Source organism: Phaethon aethereus (genome assembly GCF_964289735.1).
Source record: "Phaethon aethereus genome assembly, chromosome: 25".
Lineage (NCBI taxonomy): Eukaryota > Metazoa > Chordata > Aves > Phaethontiformes > Phaethontidae > Phaethon > Phaethon aethereus.
Window position 1 is genome coordinate 1,494,063 of NC_138601.1, and position 25,956 is coordinate 1,520,018.

A 25,956-nucleotide genomic window follows, 5' to 3' on the forward strand; every position below is an offset into this window, starting at 1 on the left:
TGATCGGAAGCTGGCTTGGTAGGAACCAGCCCTGTGTCCCCACACATCCTTCAACTGCTGAGAAGTTGCAGCCCAAAAGCAGGGCCAGGAAACGGTGCTTGCGGTAACCGCATCAAAACAGGTGCAACTCCCAGCACTGTTCCTGGACAGCAAGGACTGTCATCAACAACCTGGACTGTATGAGCGAGAGCGTACCCAGGAGATCAATGGGAGGGACGATCCCAGTCTGCTCAGTGCTTGCCTGACGGCATCTGGCATGCTGTGTCAAGTTTTGGGCTGTAATGCAAGAAAGACCTTGATCAAGCGGTGTGAGTCCAGCCGTGGGTGGGCAGGGTGCTGAGAAGGCTGGAGCACTTGGTTGGGGAGGAGGGGTTGTGGACGCAGGGCGTGTTGAGCATGGAGAAGAGAATGCTTTGGCGGGAGACCTCGAATCACCTCTGGAGGAGCTATCTGTGGTCATTGACCAGCATCGGGTCATTCTATCCAGGCCCAGAAGAGGCAGAGAGGTGTAGAAAGCAGAGGGTCACCCAATGCATGACTAAGAATAGGCAAAGCAAGCCCGTGTTAACAGTCCCTGCAAAGCCATCTCCAACAACCCCCTCCCAGAACCACCGCTGAGCAACACCCCTCTTCCCCTGCGTATCGTGGGAGAGCGTCTGCAGGGGAAGGGATGAGACAAAGGCACGGGCTGGGGTGCATCAGAACTTTAATGAGTCAAAAGAGGGAAAAGAGGTCAGCCCGAGTGGCGGTCCCAGTGCAGGGAGCAGCAGGGGCAGACAGGAATCTGCACGCCATGGCTGGGGCTGATATTGCGCCAGGTGTCCATGTGCCTGCCCCACAGACGGAGCAGGGCCGGCAAGTCCTCCCTAGGCTGGCTTTGTGGGGCTCCCCACCCAGGGGAGCACAAGAGAACAAGGGCACGGGAGGGAAAGGAGAGAGCTGGAAATGGGAAAGGCAGGCATGGGCCGTGCTTTTGGAGGGCCCAGGCTGGCCTCGTCCTTTTGCAAGGGGTGTTGGCGTTGCTCAGCTCCTCTGGATGCAGCAAGCCGATGATGCGTCCCCAGTCCGGTACCATGCTGTGGGTCCCTGGCGGCCTTCCCCAGCGCCACGGCCAGCAGCTTTAGCAGGGGAGGCACCTCCTGCCGCAGTAGCGGCTGCCGAAGCCGGAGAGGCCAAAGCCCCCGGAGGAGATGGGCACTCCCTCAGAGCTGAGGATGCTGCCAACGGCAGCGGAGGTGGAGGATCCCACGGCGGTGCTCTGCGGGAAGGAGCTGAGGATGGGGCCGGGCAGGGTCACCACCACGGGGGAGGGCTGGATGACGACGGTGGAGTCCTGGCACTGCCTGACACAGGGCTCATTGCAGCTGTTGGCCAGCGGGGTCGGGCCGCAGGGCTGGCAGGGCTGGCAGGGCAGGCACGGGCTGTAGCAGGACATGTCTCGGGGCTGGAGGTGCACCTGCGGGAAGAGAGCAGGGGAAAGCAGAGCATGAGGGGTGTACGAGGAGAAGCCTGTAGGCCCACCATGAGGGAGAAAGGCAGAAGCTGGAGAAGAGAGATGGAGGCTGTGGAGGGAGGCCCACGGGCTTCTCTTTCCTTTAGCCCAGATGATCCCCTCCAAGAGTTACCAAGCCCAGGGCAGACCTTTACCTAGCCCATAGCTCAGGACTCATATCAGCTAAGACCCAGCCTCTCCCCATGCCACACCTTCTACTCCCTTCCCGCTCTCACAACAAGCAGTTCCAGGAGCATGGACAAAGGGGCAGGTATGGTCTGGGAAGTCCAAAAGGAGCAGGAGGAAAAATGCCTTCAGGCTCACCTTGTTCCCAAGGAGATGGAGGCGAGAGGAGTGGATGAGAGAGTGAGGAGAAGGCCCCGCTTTTATACTCCTGCTGCACCGCCCCAGGCCCACAGTCACTGCACGCTGGCAGCAATTTTCCAACAGACTCACCTCCAAAGCAAAATACCCTACCTAATGGCACGGGTCGTGTTTTGGTTTCCGTCAGCGCTGCCATTTCATTTCCTCATTTCTGACATGCTTGGCCTGCCATGCAGGCTCCTTTCATGTGCTGGGATGAGAGGCCCGAGGATGTCCCGATTAAGATCTAGTCCGTGCAGGTGGAGGATATGCCCCCACGTGCAGGAGGGGTCCCGTGCAGGCAGGGGATGTTGGCTTGGGGCAGTGAAGTGCGATTGTTTGCAGCTGCCTTTGCAGGAAGAGGCCCAGCTCTGCCCCGCACCGCACGCATCGGCAGAGCACCCAAAGGCTTCTCTTTCTGAGGACGTGCCACATGCTTCTCTCTCCTCCCTGTCTCTCAGCTCGCTCTCGCTCCAATGGTCACTGGCCGTTGCATCTCCGTTTCAAGCGGTTTCAGCTGTTTTCCTCTTGATGCCCTTAGCTAAGGGGGAGAAGGTTTGCCAGGCTTGTCAGGGTATGCAGGGTTGGGGTGCGAAAAGGCAAAGCTCACCTGGCGTTAAATCAGCCAAAGCACGTGCAGGGCACCAGCCAGGAAAGTCTTCTTCCGGGTAGGTCAGTGGCGAGGCTTGGTCAAAGAGAGCCGCAGCACTGCACGAAGCAGCTTTGTGGAGGGCAGGGCTGACGGGAAAGATGGAGGTACTCCAAAGGTTCTTGACGTTGGTCTTTACTGCCAGGATTTCCTGTAGAGAGATCGGGCTCCTGCCATTCCTTGGAGAAGTCTGGAGCAGGAAAGACCTATCCTCGGGAGAGGAGGATCAGGTCTGGAAAACATTCAAACCGATTGGACTGACATGAGTGCAGGCAACCTGATGCCATGCCCGCAAGGGCGTTGGCTGGTGTCCCTGCAAGGCCGCTCTCAGCGCCCTTTGAAAGTCCTTTGGCAGTCACAGAATGCCTCTGAGGACTGGGAGAAAGCCAGCGGGCCTCCTGTCTTCATAAAGGGCATGAAAGAGGAGCTGGGGAACGACAGGCCGGTCAGCCTCACCTCGATCCCTGCAAAGGTGGTGGAGCAAATCATCCTTTGCCAAGACGAAAGGACAAGAAGGTGATTGTGAGTGGTCCGCATGGATTTATGGAGGGGAAAGCAGGCCCGACCAACCTCATGGCCGCCTTTGATGTCGTGCCTGGCTGCGGTGGGTGAGGGAAGTGCAGCAAATGTTGTTCATCTCATCTAACGAAGGCTCTTGATGCCGTCTGCTTCCCCATCCTTGCAGACCAACAGAGAAGATAGAGGCTGGCAAAGAGGGCAGTGCCGGGGACTGAAATCTGGCATGGCTGCTGGTCTCCGAGGATTGTGATGCGTGGCACGAAGTGCAGCTGGCAGGCACTCACCCCTGGTGCATTGCAGGGGTCTCTACTGGGGCCAATAGTGTTTAACCCCTCTATGCAGAGTCCTGCAGCGGGCGAGGAAGAACCTCCGCACCACTACAGGCTGGGGCCGATGGGCTTCCAAAGAGCTTTGCAGCAGAGGCCGTGGGTGCTGAAGGACATCGTGAGGCAGCCCGCACCTTTGGGGAAATGGCATCCGACAGCATCCTGGGCTGCGTTAGGAAGGGGTTTGCTATCAGATGGCAGAGGGTGATCCCTCTTCCTGGCTGCACGCTGCTGAGACCACAACTGCTGTCCAGTTCGTGGCTCCTCAGTATGAGAGATGCACGGCCATACTGGTGCGAGTCCAGCAAGGCCACGGAGCCCGTGCAATGCCTGGAGCCCCTGCGGCAGGAGGGGCTGCGACAGGTGGGGTTGTTCACCCTGCAGGAGAGAAGGCCCCAGGGCACGCTTCGTAGCTTTGGGTAAAAGAGTGGATCGGAGGGAGTGAAGAACATAGAGCGAGAGTGTCCTGAGTCCTATCCAGGGAAGGGACAAGGGGTAACAGGCACATACTGAAATACGGGAAATTCCAGGGAAACATAAGAAAAGGCTTTGTTAGTGTGAGAGTGGTGAAGCGCCGGCTGTGTTTGCCCAGAGAGGTTGTGGATTCTCGATCCTTGCAGGTTTTTGGAGCTTGACGGGTCTTGTCCCTGAGCATCCTCCAAAGGCTGACCGTGCTTTGAGCAGGGGCGTTGGGCTAGACGGTCTCCAGAGGTCCCTTCCAACCTCAAGGATCCTGCGAATCTGTCATGGGTAAAAACGGGTGCTGCACAGCTGGCCCTGAGAGGGAAGAACTGTGTTGGGAACATTGGAGTCAAGGGAAGCCGTGGCTATCACACCTGAGAAACTTTGTGTTGAAGCCCTGATGGCAGGGAGGAAAGCGAGTAGCAGAGTACAGTCGCTGGACTTCAGGCACGCTGACTTCCGCCTGTTCAGGCAGCTGGTAGGTAGGATGCCATGGAAGCAGCTGAGAAGGGCCAAGGAGCTCAGAAAAGCTGGCAGCGCCTCAGGCATCTCGTGGTCCAAGAGCAAGAAAGGTCCAGGCAATACGCAGGAGAACAAGCAGATACTTTGAGGGTGGAAGGGAATGGACGCACAGGCCTCATCTTCCTGGCCAAAGAGCCCCGTCTGCGGTGAGGAGCTCTCCTGAATTCTCAGGGAAAGAGGGAAAGAAAGGGTCGCAGAAAACATCTCCCTGCTCTGGCGGGAACTCATCCCTGGGTCCCATGTGATACGTCTTCTCCCGGGCACTGGGGCATAAGCGCACCTCCTTTCCCACACGCCAGAAGCCGCTGCAGCTTGGAGTACAGCCCAGCACCATTGGGGAGGCAAGGAAACTTCCCCCAGCTCCGCGAGGAGGGAAGGCTGGCAGGACCCTGCATTGCCACGTGCCGGAGGATGCTCAGGGAGGGGATGTGCTCAGCAGGGCCCTGGGTACAAAACCAGCTCTCAGACTACATGGAGGAGGTGATGCACTTCCCTGCCCTGCAGACAGGGAGGCAGCTGGGACGCGTCCCAGGAGGGCAAGGGAATGCCCTCAGTAGCAAGCTTCCTGGGATAGACTCTCCCTACCCACGGCGAGTCACACTCTAATTTTGGATTGGCCGTGTGTCAGCCTTTTGGCGTGAGGCCAAGCTGGGAGTGCGTGCTGTGTGCAGGCCTGTGTCCCACGAAGGGTGAATTGCCCTGCGGCCAGGGCAGCTCCAGCCCTGCCCCGGAAAACCGTCTCTGAGCACTGGGCTGTACCCCAGTACACAGCTCCAGGCAGCCCCAACAGCCGTTGCCCTAGGCATGACCTTCTTGCCGGCACTCCCACATCTCAGGGGGCTCTCAGGACAGTCAGCATGTTCTGGAAATGTGTCACCTGCTGCTCGCGGTCCAAAGCGTGCGACCAAAGTGCATGGTGGTGTGATGAGAATGGGAGGAACACGGTGCTGCCGCGAGCCTCAACACACCCCTCTGGTAGTGAGGAGGGACCCGACTCCACAGGGCTTGTTGAGGAATCACAGGGTTCGGGAGGGCAACATTCTCCTGCCACAAGGCTGCTGATTGCACTGGCTGGGGACCCCCGGAGACTGCTATGAGAGGGGGCGGCTTTACCAAAGAGACACAAGCAGGAGAGGACTGCAGTGTTAGGAGGTTATGTGCACCTTCCTGCAAAGGGAGGGGAAAACAACCCCATCAGATTTCCCCAGACCCATGCCCCGCAGCTGCACAGACCCCTCCAGCACTTGGAGCACATCTTCTGCCTGTACTGATGTGTTCCTACCGGGGAAATGCTTGGGCCTTTCATCTCGATACTTGAAAGGAGGCTCTGAGGCCTAATGGTCATGTCAGAAACGAGGAAATGAAATGGCAGCGCTGACGGAAACCAAAACACGACCCGTGCCATTAGGTCAGATATTTTGCTTTGGAGGTGAGTCTGTTGGAAAATTGCTGCCGGCGTGCAGCGACTGTGGGCCTGGGGCGGTGCAGCAGCAGTATAAAAGCGGGCCCTTCTCCTCACTCTCTCATCCACTCCTCTCGCCTCCATCTCCTTGGGAACAAGGTGAGCCTGAAGCCCTTTCTCCTCTCCCTCCTTGTGCTTCGCCTCGTCCTCCTCCAGGATTTCTCAGCACAAAATTGCCTTTTTGTCCTGTGCGGGCTCAAGGGCTGCTTGTAATGTCAGAAGGAAGGGGTAGATGGCGTGGCTTGGAGAGAAGTTGGGCCTTGGCTGAGGTGTCTCCTGAGCTATGGGCTAGGCAGGGATCTCCCTGGCTGTGGTTGCTATTGATAGGGTTCTTCTGGGCTGAAGGGAAAGAGAAGCCCGTGGGCCGCCCTAAATATCCTCCATCTCGCTTCTCTAGCTCGTGGCTTTTCTCCCTTGTGTTGGGGTGACAGACCGCTCCTTATGCACTCCTCATGCTCTGCTTTCCCCTGCCCTCTCTCCCAGGTGCACCTCCAGCCCCGAGACATGTCCTGCTACAGCCCGTGCCTGCCCTGCCAGCCCTGCCAGCCCTGCGGCCCGACCCCGCTGGCCAACAGCTGCAACGAGCCCTGTGTCAGGCAGTGCCAGGACTCCACCGTCGTCATCCAGCCCTCCCCCGTGGTGGTGACCCTGCCCGGCCCCATCCTCAGCTCCTTCCCGCAGAGCACCGCCGTGGGATCCTCCACCTCCGCTGCCGTTGGCAGCATCCTCAGCTCTGAGGGAGTGCCCATCTCCTCCGGGGGCTTTGGCCTCTCCGGCTTCGGCAGCCGCTACTGCGGCAGGAGGTGCCTCCCCTGCTAAAGCTGCTGGCCGTGGCGCTGGGGAAGGCCGCCAGGGACCCACAGCATGGTACCGGACTGGGGACGCATCATCGGCTTGCTGCGTCCAGAGGAGCTGAGCAACGCCAACACCCCTTGCAAAAGGACGGGGCCAGCCTGGGCTCTCCAAAAGAACGGCCCATGCCTGCCTTTCCCATTTCCAGCTCTCTCCTTTCCCTCCCGTGCCCTTGTTCTCTTGTGCTCCCCTGGGTGGGGAGCCCCACAAAGCCAGCCTAGGGAGGACCTGCCGGCCCTGCTCCCTCTGTAGGGCAGGCACATGGACACCTGGCGGAATATCAGCCACAGCCATGGGGTGCAGATTCCTGTCTGCCCTGCTGCCCCCTGCGCTGGGACCGCCACTCGGGCTGACCTCATTTCCCTCTTTTGACTCATTAAAGTTCTGTTGCATCCCAGACCCTGCCTCTGTGTCATCTTTTCCCTTGCAGATGCTGTCCCAAGATGCTCAGTCAGAGGCTTGTTGCTCAGTGGTGGTTCTGGGAGGGGGTTTTTGGGGATGGTTTTGCACTGATTGTCAACAGGGGCTTACATTGAGTATGCTTAGTGTTGCATCGGGTGATCTTCTCGTTTCTAGATTTGTCTGCCTCTTCGGGTCTGGATGGAATTACCCTACATTGTTCAGTGGCTACCGTCCGCTTTGTTGTGCACACCTCTTCATGCTCCTCAGTACGCTCAACACTGTGATGCAAGTAATCGCGAAGGAATGTGGTATCGACAAGACAGGGGCACTAGCTTTCCAGGAGAGGCCAGGAGAACCCATCGTAACTAAGTATTGTCCAAGGGTCGCTCTTGTTGGGGAACTTTTGGTCTGAAGAGAAGGAGAAGCCCGTGGAACACAGTGCGGTGGTCTGCCTTCTCATAGAGCCGTATTATGATAGAGTCATAGAATGGTTTTGGTTGGAAGAGACCCTTAAAGATCATCCAGTCCAGTCTGCCTGCAATGGGCAGGGATCTCCGTTGCTACATCACGTTACTCAAAGTTCTGTCAAACCTGACCTGGAACACTTGCAATGATGGGACGTCCCATCAGTCTCTGGGCAACCTCTTCCAGTGATACGCTACCCTTGTTGTAAAAAATGCCTTCCTAATATCTAGTTTAAATCTACCCTGTTTCGGTTTAAAACTGTTGCTCCTTGTCCTATCACTACAGGTCTTGATAAAAATCTCTCTCCGGCTTCCGACTTATAAGTCCCCTTTAGATATTGAAAGGCTGCAGTAAGGTCTCCCCCGACAGAGCCTTCCCTTCTCCAGGCTGAACAACGCCAGCTTCTTCAGCCTTTCTACCTAGGAGGGCTGATGCAGCCCTCTGCTTGTTTCTGTAGCTCTTCTCTGGAGCTGCTCTAAGAGGTCCATGTCTTTTTTGTACTGGGGACCTCAGACTGGACGCAGTGCTCCAGGTGGGGTCTAACAAGAGCGGACCAGAAGCAAAGAATCACCTCCCTCGACCTGCTGGCCATGCTTCCTTTTGATGCAGCCCAGGCACGACTGGTTTTCTGGGCTGCAAGTGCACGCTGCTGGCTCATGTCCAATCTTTCAACCTCCAGTATCCCCAAGTCCTTCTCTGCAGGGCTGCTCTCAACCGTTTATCCTGCAGTCTGCATTTATTTTGCCCCAGCCCAGGTGCAGGCCCTTGCACATGACCTTGTTTAACTGCCTTCTTATGAGAGTTTCACATGGGTCCATTCTTCAAGCCTGTCAAGATCCCTCCGGACAGCATCCCTTCCATCAAGCGTATCAGTTACGCCCCGCAGCGTGGCGTCACGTACAAACTTGCTGGGGATGCACTCAATCCCACGATGTATGTCACTGAGGAGGATATGCAACAGTATTGGTGCCAGTACGGACCCCTGAGGGACACCAGTGATGACTGGTGTCCCCCACTTGGACCTTGAGCCGTTGACTCTAACGCCTTGGGTGCAGCCAGAGTGCTGCACTAAATAGTGCGTGATTGCCTTTGCATCACTTGTTTTTTTCTCTTTTGCCCTTTCCCCTCTTCGGCAGCCCTGATGTTGACCCATGGGTATTTCACACTCTTGCTCTTCCAGTTCTGCCCCCATCCCACCGGGAAAGCACGGCGAGGGAGAAGGGCCAGTGGGTGCTTAGTTCTGGCTGGGGTCAATACACCACACAGGCTCATGGGCAGTGCATGTCCTCCTTGACCTGCTCCTTCCCTGTCTGTGCCTAGGGTTTCGTGGGAATGTTTCTGGAGGGCGGAAGGGCAGGGAGAGACTCGGGGAAGGAAGAGAGGCAGCGTCTGCAGACTGAGTGTCTCAGGGCTGTCCAAGAGCTCTCCAAAGCAGTGCGTAGACCAGCAGCAAAGGCTGCGGAGAGACTTGCAGCCGACAGAGGGGAGCTAGTGAAGTGCTGCAGGACAGAGATGGGCACAATGATACGTGGCCACTCAGAGTCCTGATCGGAAGCTGGCTTGGTAGGAACCAGCCCTGTGTCCCCACACATCCTTCAACCGCTGAGAAGTTGCAGCCCAAAAGCAGGGCCAGGAAACGGTGCTTGCGGTAACCGCATCAAAACAGGTGCAACTCCCAGCACTGTTCCTGGACAGCAAGGACTGTCATCAACAACCTGGACTGTATGAGCGAGAGCGTACCCAGGAGATCAATGGGAGGGACGATCCCAGTCTGCTCAGTGCTTGCCTGACGGCATCTGGCATGCTGTGTCAAGTTTTGGGCTGTAATGCAAGAAAGACCTTGATCAAGCGGTGTGAGTCCAGCCGTGGGTGGGCAGGGTGCTGAGAAGGCTGGAGCACTTGGTTGGGGAGGAGGGGTTGTGGACGCAGGGCGTGTTGAGCATGGAGAAGAGAATGCTTTGGCGGGAGACCTCGAATCACCTCTGGAGGAGCTATCTGTGGTCATTGACCAGCATCGGGTCATTCTATCCAGGCCCAGAAGAGGCAGAGAGGTGTAGAAAGCAGAGGGTCACCCAATGCATGACTAAGAATAGGTAAAGCAAGCCCGTGTTAACAGTCCCTGCAAAGCCATCTCCAACAACCCCCTCCCAGAACCACCGCTGAGCAACACCCCTCTTCCCCTGCGTATCGTGGGAGAGCGTCTGCAGGGGAAGGGATGAGACAAAGGCACGGGCTGGGGTGCATCAGAACTTTAATGAGTCAAAAGAGGGAAAAGAGGTCAGCCCGAGTGGCGGTCCCAGTGCAGGGAGCAGCAGGGGCAGACAGGAATCTGCACGCCATGGCTGGGGCTGATATTGCGCCAGGTGTCCATGTGCCTGCCCCACAGACGGAGCAGGGCCGGCAAGTCCTCCCTAGGCTGGCTTTGTGGGGCTCCCCACCCAGGGGAGCACAAGAGAACAAGGGCACGGGAGGGAAAGGAGAGAGCTGGAAATGGGAAAGGCAGGCATGGGCCGTGCTTTTGGAGAGCCCAGGCTGGCCTCGTCCTTTTGCAAGGGGTGTTGGCGTTGCTCAGCTCCTCTGGACGCAGCAAGCCGATGATGCGTCCCCAGTCCGATACCATGCTGTGGGTCCCTGGCGGCCTTCCCCAGCGCCACGGCCAGCAGCTTTAGCAGGGGAGGCACCTCCTGCCGCAGTAGCGGCTGCCGAAGCCGGAGAGGCCAAAGCCCCCGGAGGAGATGGGCACTCCCTCAGAGCTGAGGATGCTGCCAACGGCAGCGGAGGTGGAGGATCCCACGGCGGTGCTCTGCGGGAAGGAGCTGAGGATGGGGCCGGGCAGGGTCACCACCACGGGGGAGGGCTGGATGACGACGGTGGAGTCCTGGCACTGCCTGACACAGGGCTCATTGCAGCTGTTGGCCAGCGGGGTCGGGCCGCAGGGCTGGCAGGGCTGGCAGGGCAGGCACGGGCTGTAGCAGGACATGTCTCGGGGCTGGAGGTGCACCTGCGGGAAGAGAGCAGGGGAAAGCAGAGCATGAGGGGTGTACGAGGAGAAGCCTGTAGGCCCACCATGAGGGAGAAAGGCAGAAGCTGGAGAAGAGAGATGGAGGCTGTGGAGGGAGGCCCACGGGCTTCTCTTTCCTTTAGCCCAGATGATCCCCTCCAAGAGTTACCAAGCCCAGGGCAGACCTTTACCTAGCCCATAGCTCAGGACTCATATCAGCTAAGACCCAGCCTCTCCCCATGCCACACCTTCTACTCCCTTCCCGCTCTCACAACAAGCAGTTCCAGGAGCATGGACAAAGGGGCAGGTATGGTCTGGGAAGTCCAAAAGGAGCAGGAGGAAAAATGCCTTCAGGCTCACCTTGTTCCCAAGGAGATGGAGGCGAGAGGAGTGGATGAGAGAGTGAGGAGAAGGCCCCGCTTTTATACTCCTGCTGCACCGCCCCAGGCCCACAGTCACTGCACGCTGGCAGCAATTTTCCAACAGACTCACCTCCAAAGCAAAATACCCTACCTAATGGCACGGGTCGTGTTTTGGTTTCCGTCAGCGCTGCCATTTCATTTCCTCATTTCTGACATGCTTGGCCTGCCATGCAGGCTCCTTTCATGTGCTGGGATGAGAGGCCCGAGGATGTCCCGATTAAGATCTAGTCCGTGCAGGTGGAGGATATGCCCCCACGTGCAGGAGGGGTCCCGTGCAGGCAGGGGATGTTGGCTTGGGGCAGTGAAGTGCGATTGTTTGCAGCTGCCTTTGCAGGAAGAGGCCCAGCTCTGCCCCGCACCGCACGCATCGGCAGAGCACCCAAAGGCTTCTCTTTCTGAGGACGTGCCACATGCTTCTCTCTCCTCCCTGTCTCTCAGCTCGCTCTCGCTCCAATGGTCACTGGCCGTTGCATCTCCGTTTCAAGCGGTTTCAGCTGTTTTCCTCTTGATGCCCTTAGCTAAGGGGGAGAAGGTTTGCCAGGCTTGTCAGGGTATGCAGGGTTGGGGTGCGAAAAGGCAAAGCTCACCTGGCGTTAAATCAGCCAAAGCACGTGCAGGGCACCAGCCAGGAAAGTCTTCTTCCGGGTAGGTCAGTGGCGAGGCTTGGTCAAAGAGAGCCGCAGCACTGCACGAAGCAGCTTTGTGGAGGGCAGGGCTGACGGGAAAGATGGAGGTACTCCAAAGGTTCTTGACGTTGGTCTTTACTGCCAGGATTTCCTGTAGAGAGATCGGCTCCTGCCATTCCTTGGAGAAGTCTGGAGCAGGAAAGACCTATCCTCGGAGAGGAGGATCAGGTCTGGAAAACATTCAAACCGATTGGACTGACATGAGTGCAGGCAACCTGATGCCATGCCCGCAAGGGCGTTGGCTGGTGTCCCTGCAAGGCCGCTCTCAGCGCCCTTTGAAAGTCCTTTGGCAGTCACAGAATGCCTCTGAGGACTGGGAGAAAGCCAGCGGGCCTCCTGTCTTCATAAAGGGCATGAAAGAGGAGCTGGGGAATGACAGGCCGGTCAGCCTCACCTCGATCCCTGCAAAGGTGGTGGAGCAAATCATCCTTTGCCAAGACGAAAGGACAAGAAGGTGATTGTGAGTGGTCCGCATGGATTTATGGAGGGGAAAGCAGGCCCGACCAACCTCATGGCCGCCTTTGATGTCGTGCCTGGCTGCGGTGGGTGAGGGAAGTGCAGCAAATGTTGTTCATCTCATCTAACGAAGGCTCTTGATGCCGTCTGCTTCCCCATCCTTGCAGACCAACAGAGAAGATAGAGGCTGGCAAAGAGGGCAGTGCCGGGGACTGAAATCTGGCATGGCTGCTGGTCTCCGAGGATTGTGATGCGTGGCACGAAGTGCAGCTGGCAGGCACTCACCCCTGGTGCATTGCAGGGGTCTCTACTGGGGCCAATAGTGTTTAACCCCTCTATGCAGAGTCCTGCAGCGGGCGAGGAAGAACCTCCGCACCACTACAGGCTGGGGCCGATGGGCTTCCAAAGAGCTTTGCAGCAGAGGCCGTGGGTGCTGAAGGACATCGTGAGGCAGCCCGCACCTTTGGGGAAATGGCATCCGACAGCATCCTGGGCTGCGTTAGGAAGGGGTTTGCTATCAGATGGCAGAGGGTGATCCCTCTTCCTGGCTGCACGCTGCTGACACCACAACTGCTGTCCAGTTCGTGGCTCCTCAGTATGAGAGATGCACGGCCATACTGGTGCGAGTCCAGCAAGGCCACGGAGCCCGTGCAATGCCTGGAGCCCCTGCGGCAGGAGGGGCTGCGACAGGTGGGGTTGTTCACCCTGCAGGAGAGAAGGCCCCAGGGCACGCTTCGTAGCTTTGGGTAAAAGAGTGGATCGGAGGGAGTGAAGAACATAGAGCGAGAGTGTCCTGAGTCCTATCCAGGGAAGGGACAAGGGGTAACAGGCACATACTGAAATACGGGAAATTCCAGGGAAACATAAGAAAAGGCTTTGTTAGTGTGAGAGTGGTGAAGCGCCGGCTGTGTTTGCCCAGAGAGGTTGTGGATTCTCGATCCTTGCAGGTTTTTGGAGCTTGACGGGTCTTGTCCCTGAGCATCCTCCAAAGGCTGACCGTGCTTTGAGCAGGGGCGTTGGGCTAGACGGTCTCCAGAGGTCCCTTCCAACCTCAAGGATCCTGCGAATCTGTCATGGGTAAAAACGGGTGCTGCACAGCTGGCCCTGAGAGGGAAGATCTGTGTTGGGAACATTGGAGTCAAGGGAAGCCGTGGCTATCACACCTGAGAAACTTTGTGTTGAAGCCCTGACGGCAGGGAGGAAAGCGAGTAGCAGAGTACAGTCGCTGGACTTCAGGCACGCTGACTTCCGCCTGTTCAGGCAGCTGGTAGGTAGGATGCCATGGAAGCAGCTGAGAAGGGCCAAGGAGCTCAGAAAAGCTGGCAGCGCCTCAGGCATCTCGTGGTCCAAGAGCAAGAAAGGTCCAGGCAATACGCAGGAGAACAAGCAGATACTTTGAGGGTGGAAGGGAATGGACGCACAGGCCTCATCTTCCTGGCCAAAGAGCCCCGTCTGCGGTGAGGAGCTCTCCTGAATTCTCAGGGAAAGAGGGAAAGAAAGGGTCGCAGAAAACATCTCCCTGCTCTGGCGGGAACTCATCCCTGGGTCCCATGTGATACGTCTTCTCCCGGGCACTGGGGCATAAGCGCACCTCCTTTCCCACACGCCAGAAGCCGCTGCAGCTTGGAGTACAGCCCAGCACCATTGGGGAGGCAAGGAAACTTCCCCCAGCTCCGCGAGGAGGGAAGGCTGGCAGGACCCTGCATTGCCACGTGCCGGAGGATGCTCAGGGAGGGGATGTGCTCAGCAGGGCCCTGGGTACAAAACCAGCTCTCAGACTACATGGAGGAGGTGATGCACTTCCCTGCCCTGCAGACAGGGAGGCAGCTGGGACGCGTCCCAGGAGGGCAAGGGAATGCCCTCAGTAGCAAGCTTCCTGGGATAGACTCTCCCTACCCACGGCGAGTCACACTCTAATTTTGGATTGGCCGTGTGTCAGCCTTTTGGCGTGAGGCCAAGCTGGGAGTGCGTGCTGTGTGCAGGCCTGTGTCCCACGAAGGGTGAATTGCCCTGCGGCCAGGGCAGCTCCAGCCCTGCCCCGGAAAACCGTCTCTGAGCACTGGGCTGTACCCCAGTACACAGCTCCAGGCAGCCCCAACAGCCGTTGCCCTAGGCATGACCTTCTTGCCGGCACTCCCACATCTCAGGGGGCTCTCAGGACAGTCAGCATGTTCTGGAAATGTGTCACCTGCTGCTCGCGGTCCAAAGCGTGCGACCAAAGTGCATGGTGGTGTGATGAGAATGGGAGGAACACGGTGCTGCCGCGAGCCTCAACACACCCCTCTGGTAGTGAGGAGGGACCCGACTCCACAGGGCTTGTTGAGGAATCACAGGGTTCGGGAGGGCAACATTCTCCTGCCACAAGGCTGCTGATTGCACTGGCTGGGGACCCCCGGAGACTGCTATGAGAGGGGGCGGCTTTACCAAAGAGACACAAGCAGGAGAGGACTGCAGTGTTAGGAGGTTATGTGCACCTTCCTGCAAAGGGAGGGGAAAACAACCCCATCAGATTTCCCCAGACCCATGCCCCGCAGCTGCACAGAGCCCTCCAGCACTTGGAGCACATCTTCTGCCTGTACTGATGTGTTCCTACCGGGGAAATGCTTGGGCCTTTCATCTCGATACTTGAAAGGAGGCTCTGAGGCCTAATGGTCATGTCAGAAACGAGGAAATGAAATGGCAGCGCTGACGGAAACCAAAACACGACCCGTGCCATTAGGTCAGATATTTTGCTTTGGAGGTGAGTCTGTTGGAAAATTGCTGCCGGTGTGCAGCGACTGTGGGCCTGGGGCGGTGCAGCAGCAGTATAAAAGCGGGCCCTTCTCCTCACTCTCTCATCCACTCCTCTCGCCTCCATCTCCTCGGGAACAAGGTGAGCCTGAAGCCCTTTCTCCTCTCCCTCCTTGTGCTTCGCCTCGTCCTCCTCCAGGATTTCTCAGCACAAAATTGCCTTTTTGTCCTGTGCGGGCTCAAGGGCTGCTTGTAATGTCAGAAGGAAGGGGTAGATGGCGTGGCTTGGAGAGAAGTTGGGCCTTGGCTGAGGTGTCTCCTGAGCTATGGGCTAGGCAGGGATCTCCCTGGCTGTGGTTGCTATTGATAGGGTTCTTCTGGGCTGAAGGGAAAGAGAAGCCCGTGGGCCGCCCTAAATATCCTCCATCTCGCTTCTCTAGCTCGTGGCTTTTCTCCCTTGTGTTGGGGTGACAGACCGCTCCTTATGCACTCCTCATGCTCTGCTTTCCCCTGCCCTCTCTCCCAGGTGCACCTCCAGCCCCGAGACATGTCCTGCTACAACCCGTGCCTGCCCTGCCAGCCCTGCCAGCCCTGCGGCCCGACCCCGCTGGCCAACAGCTGCAACGAGCCCTGTGTCAGGCAGTGCCAGGACTCCACCGTCGTCATCCAGCCCTCCCCCGTGGTGGTGACCCTGCCCGGCCCCATCCTCAGCTCCTTCCCGCAGAGCACCGCCGTGGGATCCTCCACCTCCGCTGCCGTTGGCAGCATCCTCAGCTCTGAGGGAGTGCCCATCTCCTCCGGGGGCTTTGGCCTCTCCGGCTTCGGCAGCCGCTACTGCGGCAGGAGGTGCCTCCCCTGCTAAAGCTGCTGGCCGTGGCGCTGGGGAAGGCCGCCAGGGACCCACAGCATGGTACTGGACTGGGGACGCATCATCGGCTTGCTGCGTCCAGAGGAGCTGAGCAACGCCAACACCCCTTGCAAAAGGACGGGGCCAGCCTGGGCTCTCCAAAAGAACGGCCCATGCCTGCCTTTCCCATTTCCAGCTCTCTCCTTTCCCTCCCGTGCCCTTGTTCTCTTGTGTTCCCCTGGGTAGGGAGCCCCACAAAGCCAGCCTAGGGAGGACCTGCCGGCCCTGCTCCCTCTATAGGGCAGGCACATGGACACCTGGCGGAATATCAGCCACAGCCATGGGGTGCAGATTCCTGTCTGCCCCTGCTGCCCCCTGCGCTGGGACCGCCACTCGGGCTGACCTCATTTCCCTCTTTTGACTCATTAAAGTTCTGTTGCATCCCAGACCCTGCCTCTGTGTCATCTTTTCCCTTGCAGATGCTGTCCCAAGATGCTCAGTCAGAGGCTTGTTGCTCAGTGGTGGTTCTGGGAGGGGGTTTTTGGGGATGGTTTTGCACTGATTGTCAACAGGGGCTTACATTGAGTATGCTTAGTGTTGCATCGGGTGATCTTCTCGTTTCTAGATTTGTCTGCCTCTTCGGGTCTGGATGGAATTACCCTACATTGTTCAGTGGCTACCGTCCGCTTTGTTGTGCACACCTCTTCATGCTCCTCAGTACGCTCAACACTGTGATGCAAGTAATCGCGAAGGAATGTGGTATCGACAAGACAGGGGCACTAGCTTTCCAGGAGAGGCCAGGAGAACCCATCGTAACTAAGTATTGTCCAAGGGTCGCTCTTGTTGGGGAACTTTTGGTCTGAAGAGAAGGAGAAGCCCGTGGAACACAGTGCGGTGGTCTGCCTTCTCATAGAGCCGTATTATGATAGAGTCATAGAATGGTTTTGGTTGGAAGAGACCCTTAAAGATCATCCAGTCCAGTCTGCCTGCAATGGGCAGGGATCTCCGTTGCTACATCACGTTACTCAAAGTTCTGTCAAACCTGACCTGGAACACTTGCAATGATGGGACGTCCCATCAGTCTCTGGGCAACCTCTTCCAGTGATACGCTACCCTTGTTGTAAAAAATGCCTTCCTAATATCTAGTTTAAATCTACCCTGTTTCGGTTTAAAACTGTTGCTCCTTGTCCTATCACTACAGGTCTTGATAAAAATCTCTCTCCGGCTTCCGACTTATAAGTCCCCTTTAGATATTGAAAGGCTGCAGTAAGGTCTCCCCCGACAGAGCCTTCCCTTCTCCAGGCTGAACAACGCCAGCTTCTTCAGCCTTTCTACCTAGGAGGGCTGATGCAGCCCTCTGCTTGTTTCTGTAGCTCTTCTCTGGAGCTGCTCTAAGAGGTCCATGTCTTTTTTGTACTGGGGACCTCAGACTGGACGCAGTGCTCCAGGTGGGGTCTAACAAGAGCGGACCAGAAGCAAAGAATCACCTCCCTCGACCTGCTGGCCATGCTTCCTTTTGATGCAGCCCAGGCACGACTGGCTTTCTGGGCTGCAAGTGCACGCTGCTGGCTCATGTCCAATCTTTCAACCTCCAGTATCCCCAAGTCCTTCTCTGCAGGGTTGCTCTCAACCGTTTATCCTGCAGTCTGCATTTATTTTGCCCCAGCCCAGGTGCAGGCCCTTGCACGTGACCTTGTTTAACTGCCTTCTTATGAGAGTTTCACATGGGTCCATTCTTCAAGCCTGTCAAGATCCCTCCGGACAGCATCCCTTCCATCAAGCGTATCAGTTACGCCCCGCAGCGTGGCGTCACGTACAAACTTGCTGGGGATGCACTCAATCCCACGATGTATGTCACTGAGGAGGATATGCAACAGTATTGGTGCCAGTACGGACCCCTGAGGGACACCAGTGATGACTGGTGTCCCCCACTTGGACCTTGAGCCGTTGACTCTAACGCCTTGGGTGCAGCCAGAGTGCTGCACTAAATAGTGCGTGATTGCCTTTGCATCACTTGTTTTTTTCTCTTTTGCCCTTTCCCCTCTTCGGCAGCCCTGATGTTGACCCATGGGTATTTCACACTCTTGCTCTTCCAGTTCTGCCCCCATCCCACCGGGAAAGCACGGCGAGGGAGAAGGGCCAGTGGGTGCTTAGTTCTGGCTGGGGTCAATACACCACACAGGCTCATGGGCAGTGCATGTCCTCCTTGACCTGCTCCTTCCCTGTCTGTGCCTAGGGTTTCGTGGGAATGTTTCTGGAGGGCGGAAGGGCAGGGAGAGACTCGGGGAAGGAAGAGAGGCAGCGTCTGCAGACTGAGTGTCTCAGGGCTGTCCAAGAGCTCTCCAAAGCAGTGCGTAGACCAGCAGCAAAGGCTGCGGAGAGACTTGCAGCCGACAGAGGGGAGCTAGTGAAGTGCTGCAGGACAGAGATGGGCACAATGATACGTGGCCACTCAGAGTCCTGATCGGAAGCTGGCTTGGTAGGAACCAGCCCTGTGTCCCCACACATCCTTCAACCGCTGAGAAGTTGCAGCCCAAAAGCAGGGCCAGGAAACGGTGCTTGCGGTAACCGCATCAAAACAGGTGCAACTCCCAGCACTGTTCCTGGACAGCAAGGACTGTCATCAACAACCTGGACTGTATGAGCGAGAGCGTACCCAGGAGATCAATGGGAGGGACGATCCCAGTCTGCTCAGTGCTTGCCTGACGGCATCTGGCATGCTGTGTCAAGTTTTGGGCTGTAATGCAAGAAAGACCTTGATCAAGCGGTGTGAGTCCAGCCGTGGGTGGGCAGGGTGCTGAGAAGGCTGGAGCACTTGGTTGGGGAGGAGGGGTTGTGGACGCAGGGCGTGTTGAGCATGGAGAAGAGAATGCTTTGGCGGGAGACCTCGAATCACCTCTGGAGGAGCTATCTGTGGTCATTGACCAGCATCGGGTCATTCTATCCAGGCCCAGAAGAGGCAGAGAGGTGTAGAAAGCAGAGGGTCACCCAATGCATGACTAAGAATAGGTAAAGCAAGCCCGTGTTAACAGTCCCTGCAAAGCCATCTCCAACAACCCCCTCCCAGAACCACCGCTGAGCAACACCCCTCTTCCCCTGCGTATCGTGGGAGAGCGTCTGCAGGGGAAGGGATGAGACAAAGGCACGGGCTGGGGTGCATCAGAACTTTAATGAGTCAAAAGAGGGAAAAGAGGTCAGCCCGAGTGGCGGTCCCAGTGCAGGGAGCAGCAGGGGCAGACAGGAATCTGCACGCCATGGCTGGGGCTGATATTGCGCCAGGTGTCCATGTGCCTGCCCCACAGACGGAGCAGGGCCGGCAAGTCCTCCCTAGGCTGGCTTTGTGGGGCTCCCCACCCAGGGGAGCACAAGAGAACAAGGGCACGGGAGGGAAAGGAGAGAGCTGGAAATGGGAAAGGCAGGCATGGGCCGTGCTTTTGGAGAGCCCAGGCTGGCCTCGTCCTTTTGCAAGGGGTGTTGGCGTTGCTCAGCTCCTCTGGACGCAGCAAGCCGATGATGCGTCCCCAGTCCGGTACCATGCTGTGGGTCCCTGGCGGCCTTCCCCAGCGCCACGGCCAGCAGCTTTAGCAGGGGAGGCACCTCCTGCCGCAGTAGCGGCTGCCGAAGCCGGAGAGGCCAAAGCCCCCGGAGGAGATGGGCACTCCCTCAGAGCTGAGGATGCTGCCAACGGCAGCGGAGGTGGAGGATCCCACGGCGGTGCTCTGCGGGAAGGAGCTGAGGATGGGGCCGGGCAGGGTCACCACCACGGGGGAGGGCTGGATGACGACGGTGGAGTCCTGGCACTGCCTGACACAGGGCTCATTGCAGCTGTTGGCCAGCGGGGTCGGGCCGCAGGGCTGGCAGGGCTGGCAGGGCAGGCACGGGCTGTAGCAGGACATGTCTCGGGGCTGGAGGTGCACCTGCGGGAAGAGAGCAGGGGAAAGCAGAGCATGAGGGGTGTACGAGGAGAAGCCTGTAGGCCCACCATGAGGGAGAAAGGCAGAAGCTGGAGAAGAGAGATGGAGGCTGTGGAGGGAGGCCCACGGGCTTCTCTTTCCTTTAGCCCAGATGATCCCCTCCAAGAGTTACCAAGCCCAGGGCAGACCTTTACCTAGCCCATAGCTCAGGACTCATATCAGCTAAGACCCAGCCTCTCCCCATGCCACACCTTCTACTCCCTTCCCGCTCTCACAACAAGCAGTTCCAGGAGCATGGACAAAGGGGCAGGTATGGTCTGGGAAGTCCAAAAGGAGCAGGAGGAAAAATGCCTTCAGGCTCACCTTGTTCCCAAGGAGATGGAGGCGAGAGGAGTGGATGAGAGAGTGAGGAGAAGGCCCCGCTTTTATACTCCTGCTGCACCGCCCCAGGCCCACAGTCACTGCACGCTGGCAGCAATTTTCCAACAGACTCACCTCCAAAGCAAAATACCCTACCTGATGGCACGGGTCGTGTTTTGGTTTCCGTCAGCGCTGCCATTTCATTTCCTCATTTCTGACATGCTTGGCCTGCCATGCAGGCTCCTTTCATGTGCTGGGATGAGAGGCCCGAGGATGTCCCGATTAAGATCTAGTCCGTGCAGGTGGAGGATATGCCCCCACGTGCAGGAGGGGTCCCGTGCAGGCAGGGGATGTTGGCTTGGGGCAGTGAAGTGCAATTGTTTGCAGCTGCCTTTGCAGGAAGAGGCCCAGCTCTGCCCCGCACCGCACGCATCGGCAGAGCACCCAAAGGCTTCTCTTTCTGAGGACGTGCCACATGCTTCTCTCTCCTCCCTGTCTCTCAGCTCGCTCTCGCTCCAATGGTCACTGGCCGTTGCATCTCCGTTTCAAGCGGTTTCAGCTGTTTTCCTCTTGATGCCCTTAGCTAAGGGGGAGAAGGTTTGCCAGGCTTGTCAGGGTATGCAGGGTTGGGGTGCGAAAAGGCAAAGCTCACCTGGCGTTAAATCAGCCAAAGCACGTGCAGGGCACCAGCCAGGAAAGTCTTCTTCCGGGTAGGTCAGTGGCGAGGCTTGGTCAAAGAGAGCCGCAGCACTGCACGAAGCAGCTTTGTGGAGGGCAGGGCTGACGGGAAAGATGGAGGTACTCCAAAGGTTCTTGACGTTGGTCTTTACTGCCAGGATTTCCTGTAGAGAGATCGGGCTCCTGCCATTCCTTGGAGAAGTCTGGAGCAGGAAAGACCTATCCTCGGGAGAGGAGGATCAGGTCTGGAAAACATTCAAACCGATTGGACTGACATGAGTGCAGGCAACCTGATGCCATGCCCGCAAGGGCGTTGGCTGGTGTCCCTGCAAGGCCGCTCTCAGCGCCCTTTGAAAGTCCTTTGGCAGTCACAGAATGCCTCTGAGGACTGGGAGAAAGCCAGCGGGCCTCCTGTCTTCATAAAGGGCATGAAAGAGGAGCTGGGGAATGACAGGCCGGTCAGCCTCACCTCGATCCCTGCAAAGGTGGTGGAGCAAATCATCCTTTGCCAAGACGAAAGGACAAGAAGGTGATTGTGAGTGGTCCGCATGGATTTATGGAGGGGAAAGCAGGCCCGACCAACCTCATGGCCGCCTTTGATGTCGTGCCTGGCTGCGGTGGGTGAGGGAAGTGCAGCAAATGTTGTTCATCTCATCTAACGAAGGCTCTTGATGCCGTCTGCTTCCCCATCCTTGCAGACCAACAGAGAAGATAGAGGCTGGCAAAGAGGGCAGTGCCGGGGACTGAAATCTGGCATGGCTGCTGGTCTCCGAGGATTGTGATGCGTGGCACGAAGTGCAGCTGGCAGGCACTCACCCCTGGTGCATTGCAGGGGTCTCTACTGGGGCCAATAGTGTTTAACCCCTCTATGCAGAGTCCTGCAGCGGGCGAGGAAGAACCTCCGCACCACTACAGGCTGGGGCCGATGGGCTTCCAAAGAGCTTTGCAGCAGAGGCCGTGGGTGCTGAAGGACATCGTGAGGCAGCCCGCACCTTTGGGGAAATGGCATCCGACAGCATCCTGGGCTGCGTTAGGAAGGGGTTTGCTATCAGATGGCAGAGGGTGATCCCTCTTCCTGGCTGCACGCTGCTGAGACCACAACTGCTGTCCAGTTCGTGGCTCCTCAGTATGAGAGATGCACGGCCATACTGGTGCGAGTCCAGCAAGGCCACGGAGCCCGTGCAATGCCTGGAGCCCCTGCGGCAGGAGGGGCTGCGACAGGTGGGGTTGTTCACCCTGCAGGAGAGAAGGCCCCAGGGCACGCTTCGTAGCTTTGGGTAAAAGAGTGGATCGGAGGGAGTGAAGAACATAGAGCGAGAGTGTCCTGAGTCCTATCCAGGGAAGGGACAAGGGGTAACAGGCACATACTGAAATACGGGAAATTCCAGGGAAACATAAGAAAAGGCTTTGTTAGTGTGAGAGTGGTGAAGCGCCGGCTGTGTTTGCCCAGAGAGGTTGTGGATTCTCGATCCTTGCAGGTTTTTGGAGCTTGACGGGTCTTGTCCCTGAGCATCCTCCAAAGGCTGACCGTGCTTTGAGCAGGGGCGTTGGGCTAGACGGTCTCCAGAGGTCCCTTCCAACCTCAAGGATCCTGCGAATCTGTCATGGGTAAAAACGGGTGCTGCACAGCTGGCCCTGAGAGGGAAGAACTGTGTTGGGAACATTGGAGTCAAGGGAAGCCGTGGCTATCACACCTGAGAAACTTTGTGTTGAAGCCCTGACGGCAGGGAGGAAAGCGAGTAGCAGAGTACAGTCGCTGGACTTCAGGCACGCTGACTTCCGCCTGTTCAGGCAGCTGGTAGGTAGGATGCCATGGAAGCAGCTGAGAAGGGCCAAGGAGCTCAGAAAAGCTGGCAGCGCCTCAGGCATCTCGTGGTCCAAGAGCAAGAAAGGTCCAGGCAATACGCAGGAGAACAAGCAGATACTTTGAGGGTGGAAGGGAATGGACGCACAGGACTCATCTTCCTGGCCAAAGAGCCCCGTCTGCGGTGAGGAGCTCTCCTGAATTCTCAGGGAAAGAGGGAAAGAAAGGGTCGCAGAAAACATCTCCCTGCTCTGGCGGGAACTCATCCCTGGGTCCCATGTGATACGTCTTCTCCCGGGCACTGGGGCATAAGCGCACCTCCTTTCCCACACGCCAGAAGCCGCTGCAGCTTGGAGTACAGCCCAGCACCATTGGGGAGGCAAGGAAACTTCCCCCAGCTCCGCGAGGAGGGAAGGCTGGCAGGACCCTGCATTGCCACGTGCCGGAGGATGCTCAGGGAGGGGATGTGCTCAGCAGGGCCCTGGGTACAAAACCAGCTCTCAGACTACATGGAGGAGGTGATGCACTTCCCTGCCCTGCAGACAGGGAGGCAGCTGGGACGCGTCCCAGGAGGGCAAGGGAATGCCCTCAGTAGCAAGCTTCCTGGGATAGACTCTCCCTACCCACGGCGAGTCACACTCTAATTTTGGATTGGCCGTGTGTCAGCCTTTTGGCGTGAGGCCAAGCTGGGAGTGCGTGCTGTGTGCAGGCCTGTGTCCCACGAAGGGTGAATTGCCCTGCGGCCAGGGCAGCTCCAGCCCTGCCCCGGAAAACCGTCTCTGAGCACTGAGCTGTACCCCAGTACACAGCTCCAGGCAGCCCCAACAGCCGTTGCCCTAGGCATGACCTTCTTGCCGGCACTCCCACATCTCAGGGGGCTCTCAGGACAGTCAGCATGTTCTGGAAATGTGTCACCTGCTGCTCGCGGTCCAAAGCGTGCGACCAAAGTGCATGGTGGTGTGATGAGAATGGGAGGAACACGGTGCTGCCGCGAGCCTCAACACACCCCTCTGGTAGTGAGGAGGGACCCGACTCCACAGGGCTTGTTGAGGAATCACAGGGTTCGGGAGGGCAACATTCTCCTGCCACAAGGCTGCTGATTGCACTGGCTGGGGACCCCCGGAGACTGCTATGAGAGGGGGCGGCTTTACCAAAGAGACACAAGCAGGAGAGGACTGCAGTGTTAGGAGGTTATGTGCACCTTCCTGCAAAGGGAGGGGAAAACAACCCCATCAGATTTCCCCAGACCCATGCCCCGCAGCTGCACAGACCCCTCCAGCACTTGGAGCACATCTTCTGCCTGTACTGATGTGTTCCTACCGGGGAAATGCTTGGGCCTTTCATCTCGATACTTGAAAGGAGGCTCTGAGGCCTAATGGTCATGTCAGAAACGAGGAAATGAAATGGCAGCGCTGACGGAAACCAAAACACGACCCGTGCCATTAGGTCAGATATTTTGCTTTGGAGGTGAGTCTGTTGGAAAATTGCTGCCGGTGTGCAGCGACTGTGGGCCTGGGGCGGTGCAGCAGCAGTATAAAAGCGGGCCCTTCTCCTCACTCTCTCATCCACTCCTCTCGCCTCCATCTCCTTGGGAACAAGGTGAGCCTGAAGCCCTTTCTCCTCTCCCTCCTTGTGCTTCGCCTCGTCCTCCTCCAGGATTTCTCAGCACAAACTTGCCTTTTTGTCCTGTGCGGGCTCAAGGGCTGCTTGTAATGTCAGAAGGAAGGGGTAGATGGCGTGGCTTGGAGAGAAGTTGGGCCTTGGCTGAGGTGTCTCCTGAGCTATGGGCTAGGCAGGGATCTCCCTGGCTGTGGTTGCTATTGATAGGGTTCTTCTGGGCTGAAGGGAAAGAGAAGCCCGTGGGCCACCCTAAGTATCCTCCATCTCGCTTCTCTAGCTCGTGGCTTTTCTCCCTTGTGTTGGGGTGACAGACCGCTCCTTATGCACTCCTCATGCTCTGCTTTCCCCTGCCCTCTCTCCCAGGTGCACCTCCAGCCCCGAGACATGTCCTGCTACAGCCCGTGCCTGCCCTGCCAGCCCTGCCAGCCCTGCGGCCCGACCCCGCTGGCCAACAGCTGCAACGAGCCCTGTGTCAGGCAGTGCCAGGACTCCACCGTCGTCATCCAGCCCTCCCCCGTGGTGGTGACCCTGCCCGGCCCCATCCTCAGCTCCTTCCCGCAGAGCACCGCCGTGGGATCCTCCACCTCCGCTGCCGTTGGCAGCATCCTCAGCTCTGAGGGAGTGCCCATCTCCTCCGGGGGCTTTGGCCTCTCCGGCTTCGGCAGCCGCTACTGCGGCAGGAGGTGCCTCCCCTGCTAAAGCTGCTGGCCGTGGAGCTGGGGAAGGCCGCCAGGGACCCACAGCATGGTGCCGGACTGGGGACGCATCATCGGCTTGCTGCGTCCAGAGGAGCTGAGCAACGCCAACACCCCTTGCAAAAGGACGGGGCCAGCCTGGGCTCTCCAAAAGAACGGCCCATGCCTGCCTTTCCCATTTCCAGCTCTCTCCTTTCCCTCCCGTGCCCTTGTTCTCTTGTGCTCCCCTGGGTGGGGAGCCCCACAAAGCCAGCCTAGGGAGGACCTGCCGGCCCTGCTCCCTCTGTAGGGCAGGCACATGGACACCTGGTGGAATATCAGCCACAGCCATGGCGTGCAGATTCCTGTCTGCCCCTGCTGCTCCCTGCGCTGGGACCGCCACTCGGGCTGACCTCATTTCCCTCTTTTGACTCATTAAAGTTCTGTTGCATCCCAGACCCTGCCTCTGTGTCATCTTTTCCCTTGCAGATGCTGTCCCAAGATGCTCAGTCAGAGGCTTGTTGCTCAGTGGTGGTTCTGGGAGGGGGTTTTTGGGGATGGTTTTGCACTGATTGTCAACAGGGGCTTACATTGAGTATGCTTAGTGTTGCATCGGGTGATCTTCTCGTTTCTAGATTTGTCTGCCTCTTCGGGTCTGGATGGAATTACCCTACATTGTTCAGTGGCTACCGTCCGCTTTGTTGTGCACACCTCTTCATGCTCCTCAGTACGCTCAACACTGTGATGCAAGTAATCACGAAGGAATGTGGTATCGACAAGACAGGGGCACTAGCTTTCCAGGAGAGGCCAGGAGAACCCATCGTAACTAAGTATTGTCCAAGGGTCGCTCTTGTTGGGGAACTTTTGGTCTGAAGAGAAGGAGAAGCCCGTGGAACACAGTGCGGTGGTCTGCCTTCTCATAGAGCCGTATTATGATAGAGTCATAGAATGGTTTTGGTTGGAAGAGACCCTTAAAGATCATCCAGTCCAGTCTGCCTGCAATGGGCAGGGATCTCCGTTGCTACATCACGTTACTCAAAGTTCTGTCAAACCTGACCTGGAACACTTGCAACGATGGGACGTCCCATCAGTCTCTGGGCAACCTCTTCCAGTGATACGCTACCCTTGTTGTAAAAAATGCCTTCCTAATATCTAGTTTAAATCTACCCTGTTTCGGTTTAAAACTGTTGCTCCTTGTCCTATCACTACAGGTCTTGATAAAAATCTCTCTCCGGCTTCCGACTTATAAG

At 57.6% G+C, this 25,956-nt stretch overlaps 6 protein-coding genes across 6 annotated transcripts; 3 read left to right on the forward strand and 3 right to left on the reverse strand.

The window, feature by feature from the left end:
- Positions 1-1,053: 1,053 nt before the first annotated feature.
- On the reverse strand, positions 1,054-2,270 carry LOC309413501 (feather keratin 1-like). The gene has a single exon (XM_082010648.1). It carries the CDS (start codon positions 1,433-1,435, stop codon positions 1,121-1,123), a length of 315 nt encoding a protein of 104 aa, XP_081866774.1. The 5' UTR covers positions 1,436-2,270; the 3' UTR covers positions 1,054-1,120.
- A 3,772-nt stretch (positions 2,271-6,042) lies between these two features.
- Positions 6,043-6,716, forward strand: LOC309413576 (feather keratin 1-like). The gene has a single exon (XM_082010752.1). The coding sequence runs from the start codon at positions 6,237-6,239 to the stop codon at positions 6,612-6,614; it is 378 nt and encodes a 125-aa protein (XP_081866878.1). The 5' UTR covers positions 6,043-6,236; the 3' UTR covers positions 6,615-6,716.
- A 3,342-nt stretch (positions 6,717-10,058) lies between these two features.
- On the reverse strand, positions 10,059-11,329 carry LOC309413307 (feather keratin 1-like). Its single transcript, XM_082010419.1, has one exon. The coding sequence runs from the start codon at positions 10,492-10,494 to the stop codon at positions 10,180-10,182; it is 315 nt and encodes a 104-aa protein (XP_081866545.1). The 5' UTR covers positions 10,495-11,329; the 3' UTR covers positions 10,059-10,179.
- Positions 11,330-15,356: 4,027 nt separating this feature from the next.
- On the forward strand, positions 15,357-15,712 carry LOC309413480 (feather keratin 1-like; the record flags this gene model as incomplete). Its single annotated transcript, XM_082010621.1, has 1 exon — positions 15,357-15,712. One exon carries the CDS (start codon positions 15,357-15,359, stop codon positions 15,669-15,671), a length of 315 nt encoding a protein of 104 aa, XP_081866747.1. The 3' UTR covers positions 15,672-15,712.
- A 3,417-nt stretch (positions 15,713-19,129) lies between these two features.
- LOC309413523 (feather keratin 1-like) lies at positions 19,130-20,049 on the reverse strand. The gene has a single exon (XM_082010678.1). The coding sequence runs from the start codon at positions 19,550-19,552 to the stop codon at positions 19,238-19,240; it is 315 nt and encodes a 104-aa protein (XP_081866804.1). The 5' UTR covers positions 19,553-20,049; the 3' UTR covers positions 19,130-19,237.
- A 4,309-nt stretch (positions 20,050-24,358) lies between these two features.
- On the forward strand, positions 24,359-24,737 carry LOC309413587 (feather keratin 1-like). Its single transcript, XM_082010765.1, has one exon. The coding sequence runs from the start codon at positions 24,417-24,419 to the stop codon at positions 24,729-24,731; it is 315 nt and encodes a 104-aa protein (XP_081866891.1). The 5' UTR covers positions 24,359-24,416; the 3' UTR covers positions 24,732-24,737.
- Positions 24,738-25,956: the final 1,219 nt, after the last annotated feature.

Coding starts and splice junctions, on each gene's coding strand:
- LOC309413501 (XM_082010648.1), bottom strand. CDS start 1,435: ATGTCCTGCTACAGCCCGTGCCTGCCCTGCCAGCCCTGCCAGCCCTGC.
- LOC309413576 (XM_082010752.1), top strand. CDS start 6,237: ATGCACTCCTCATGCTCTGCTTTCCCCTGCCCTCTCTCCCAGGTGCAC.
- LOC309413307 (XM_082010419.1), bottom strand. CDS start 10,494: ATGTCCTGCTACAGCCCGTGCCTGCCCTGCCAGCCCTGCCAGCCCTGC.
- LOC309413523 (XM_082010678.1), bottom strand. CDS start 19,552: ATGTCCTGCTACAGCCCGTGCCTGCCCTGCCAGCCCTGCCAGCCCTGC.
- LOC309413587 (XM_082010765.1), top strand. CDS start 24,417: ATGTCCTGCTACAGCCCGTGCCTGCCCTGCCAGCCCTGCCAGCCCTGC.